This window comes from Prosopis cineraria, unplaced genomic scaffold, assembly GCF_029017545.1.
Source record: "Prosopis cineraria cultivar Desert tree isolate PC_DT_omini unplaced genomic scaffold, ASM2901754v1 PC2029, whole genome shotgun sequence".
Lineage (NCBI taxonomy): Eukaryota > Viridiplantae > Streptophyta > Magnoliopsida > Fabales > Fabaceae > Prosopis > Prosopis cineraria.
Window position 1 is genome coordinate 18,280 of NW_026557354.1, and position 3,612 is coordinate 21,891.

The 3,612-nt window shown below is 34.7% G+C and overlaps 1 protein-coding gene across 1 annotated transcript; it reads right to left on the reverse strand.

The window, feature by feature from the left end:
• Window positions 1–1,710: 1,710 nt before the first annotated feature.
• Window positions 1,711–3,393, reverse strand: LOC129301299 (probable indole-3-pyruvate monooxygenase YUCCA10). Its single transcript, XM_054939868.1, has 4 exons — window positions 2,779–3,393; window positions 2,227–2,460; window positions 1,991–2,116; window positions 1,711–1,905 (listed from the first exon to the last, which is right to left on the reverse strand). Exons 1-4 carry the CDS (start codon window positions 3,391–3,393, stop codon window positions 1,711–1,713), a joined length of 1,170 nt encoding a protein of 389 aa, XP_054795843.1.
• Between the last annotated feature and the right edge of the window lie 219 nt (window positions 3,394–3,612).

Consider the following 3,612-nt stretch of genomic DNA (forward strand, 5'->3'; position numbering starts at 1 on the left):
ATAAGGTACAACAGATATTTTTTAACAAACAAGCTTGCATTACATGCTTGAGAATAATATATAAAATGTTTCTTATATGAAAAAAAAAAATAACATAATATATGTTTTAAGGTAGTATAAGCATTGTTACAAGTCATCCTGCATAATACAGTGTATTGACAACTATCCATAACATATTGACAACACAAGAATACACCATTGACAACATATAGAGTTATTCGTATTAGATACTTTTCAACGTATCAATGTTACACCAGATAAATCCATGCCCATTAGCTATGCAAATCAAATGATCGTAGGTATACCCAGAAAGCATTATCCTACCCTTAAACAATAATGAAATCATTAATGCATAAGAAATTGTTTACTTGCTCAACAATCACTGTATTGTTTTCTATCGATAAAATATTGCAGTTGAAGATGAACACTCCCACCTCGCTTAGATAAAGACAAGGATGGTAATCATAAATATGTGGAAGTTAAAATTATCCTATCGTAATCAACAATCATGGATATGCATCAATTTTCAGTTTCACTGATTATGGGTTTCGTGAGATATACATTCAAGCAAAATTTCTTTTTAATGGTAGAGGGACAAATCAATAATTTTATTTTAAACTTATTCACCATTAAGTTTATGGGGATCTGGCAGCTATTTGATGAATTGATGGAACTTTAACGTATTTTGAATGCTTCCATGGACCTTAGAATGATTTTTCAAAAAAAAAAAATTGTATTCAGGCTTTTGCACTTGCAAAAACAATACAATAAGTAAAAAAAATAATTTGCATATCCTTGTCATTTTCTTTCATTTTGAATTATGTCCTTCTTTTAATCAAGCTCTTACATTTTTTACTGAAATTAAGTTTTTAAAATTTGATCCATTGAATATATTAACCGATGAAGATTAATATTACATAAAGCGAGTGTTTGGTTAGAAGGGAGAAATTTTTTTTCCTCCCCTTATTTGGTTTAAAAAATTAGAGGGGACCTCCCCTCCAAAATTGGAGGGGTTTGGGAGGGAAGGGATAAATTTTGTCAGATCTTAATCAACATGTCTTACATGGTAAATTTAAAAGATACAGATACACTTTTTTAATATCTCAATACTAATAAAACGAGAGTGAAATTATTCATATATAATTATTTTTATTCTCCTCTTCTCCTAAACTAAATAAAGTAACATCAAACCTCTTCTCTTTCTTCCATTAAAATACCTCCCTTCAAACCAAACACACCCAAAATGAGATGTCATTTCATTCAATGAGATAATAGTATCAATAAGAGGTTCATACAATGAAAATTTAGGGAGATAAAGTTTGAAAGGTTAAGAGAGTTACATGCAAAGAGACACCAAGTTTAAAAAATTCGTGTACATTTTAGCCAAATTATTTTTATACATTTGATTAATCCTCACTTTATATTGTAAGAATTAGAATGTGAATAAATGATTTTATCAAAAAAAAAGTGAATAATGATGAAAGGAATAATGGTTATTACCTTATTAATAATATATAAGATATGATGTACTTGTACTGACCGAATGGAACTTTATTTATTAAAAATAATGGAGGAGAGCTAAACTTGATCATACAAGAATTCAGCAGAAGATTCTCAAGATCTAAAACACCAAATTAAAATACTTAAATGTGAATAACTTAAAAATAAATTCTCAAAATCCTCGAACTTCCCAAAATTACACAGGTAATCTCATGGTAAGGAAGAGGGTTGAGCCGCCAATTTTAAGGTAAGATTGATGTCATCTGCAATAGCCTCTGCATCCATGGAAACTCCAAACAGACCTCTCCTTGAAAGTCCCGCGCAGTATATCCCCTTCTCTCCTTTCCAGTGCTTCGGAACTTCATTCTTTGCCATCCCTTCTTCGTTCAGAACATACTTGTAGTCCTGCAAAAAAGAATGAACCAATTATATAAACAATGAACTTTACTTAACCAATACATATAAAGGAGCTGATTGAAATATAATTAACCTTGAGCCAGGTGTTAGCTATGCTTTTAAACCCAGTAGCGAACACGATCACATCAAAATCTTTCTCCATATTGTTCTCAAAGACCACCTTCTTCTTCTCAATTCTCTTTATCGCAGAAGGAACGACCTGCTTATATATATAGATGAGATAGCATTGAAATGCCGCTATCCACTCAATATGCGTATATGGCACAAAAATATAGATAAAGAAGAACTTTTTGAACGATGATACAAAACCTTAATTTCTCCGTCTCGAATCTTTCGAATGGTTCCGATGTCAATGACAGGAGACCTCCCAGTGACTTTTTTAAGATAGAAAGGTCCTTTCTCGGGTCGATGAATACCAAATTCAGAGAGGTCACCGTACTCCAAGTTTGCAAGAAACATTATCACTGTATCCACTTTTTGTGTCGGCAAATATTTCAGCATGGACATACCTTGATGCACCAAGTCTTTTGTAAGCAGATGCACCTATTATACACAAGTCAGTTATATATAAGCACAATCACCATCAAATTAATCATTTATTTCTTTTCAAATAATGAATTATAATATATAACGGGCTACAAAATCATGGCTAAACGTTGAGGGCCGGATTTGGGATGTCTTTTGCCTTAGATTCTCTGTTATATATATGTACCCTCCTAATGCAGTAGTTTGAGACTTTCATTTAGATGAAATTGCCGTGACCGTTAGCTAAAATGAAAGGTTGAGATTTTGGGCATCAAGGTACAGTGGAGAAAAACAGCAGTAACTCCAAATCCAACGATGAGTGATTGACAGGCTCACCGGGTTTCTGATAACAATGGAAGTTCGAGCTTCAAAATCATTAAGATCATAAGCAATCTCCATGCCAGAGTTTCCACAGCCAACAACGAGAACCTCTTTGCCCTTATACTTAGAACCACACTTGTAATTCTTGGAGTGCACTATCTCTCCTTCGAAGCTGTCCAATCCACTCACCTCAGGAATGTACTCTTCATTGTTTTCACCGGTCGCCACCACAACATACTTGGCCACGTAAGCTTCACGACGCTCTCCCACTTGAGTGTTGGTTGTTTCAATCTTCCACTTCTTCTCAGCTTCATCATACACAGCGACATCAACCATACGATTGTAACGAGGGCTTATATTGAAATGGCTGACGTAGTTGTCGATGTAGTTGAGGAATTCAGCTTTGGAGAGAAATGTTGGACTTGATGGTGAGTGAGGCATTAAGGGTAAAGAACAGAACTCTTTAGCAAGGTGTAGGTTGACTCGATCGTAAGTGTGTTTTCTCCAAAGAGAAACATTACAATCATGTTTCTCGAGGATTATGTGAGGGATCGAATACTTTGTCAGACAAGCTGAGGTTGCAAGACCAGATGGGCCAGCACCTACGATCACAACATCAGTAACTTCCATTGTCGCTTTTGCAAGCTAGCTAGTGTGTCTTTGGTTTTGAGTAGTTTGAGGGTTTTATACGCGTGGTCGTCTTCTTCAATGCATGCACTTGAGTGTTTTGTCACACCACATACTATAAAAATATAGCAATGCAATTCATTTCATATTTCTCGGAGAATAGCACAAGGTCAATGTGCATGGCTTGGTTTGGTGCAGATGATTTATTCGTGTCCGTTCACT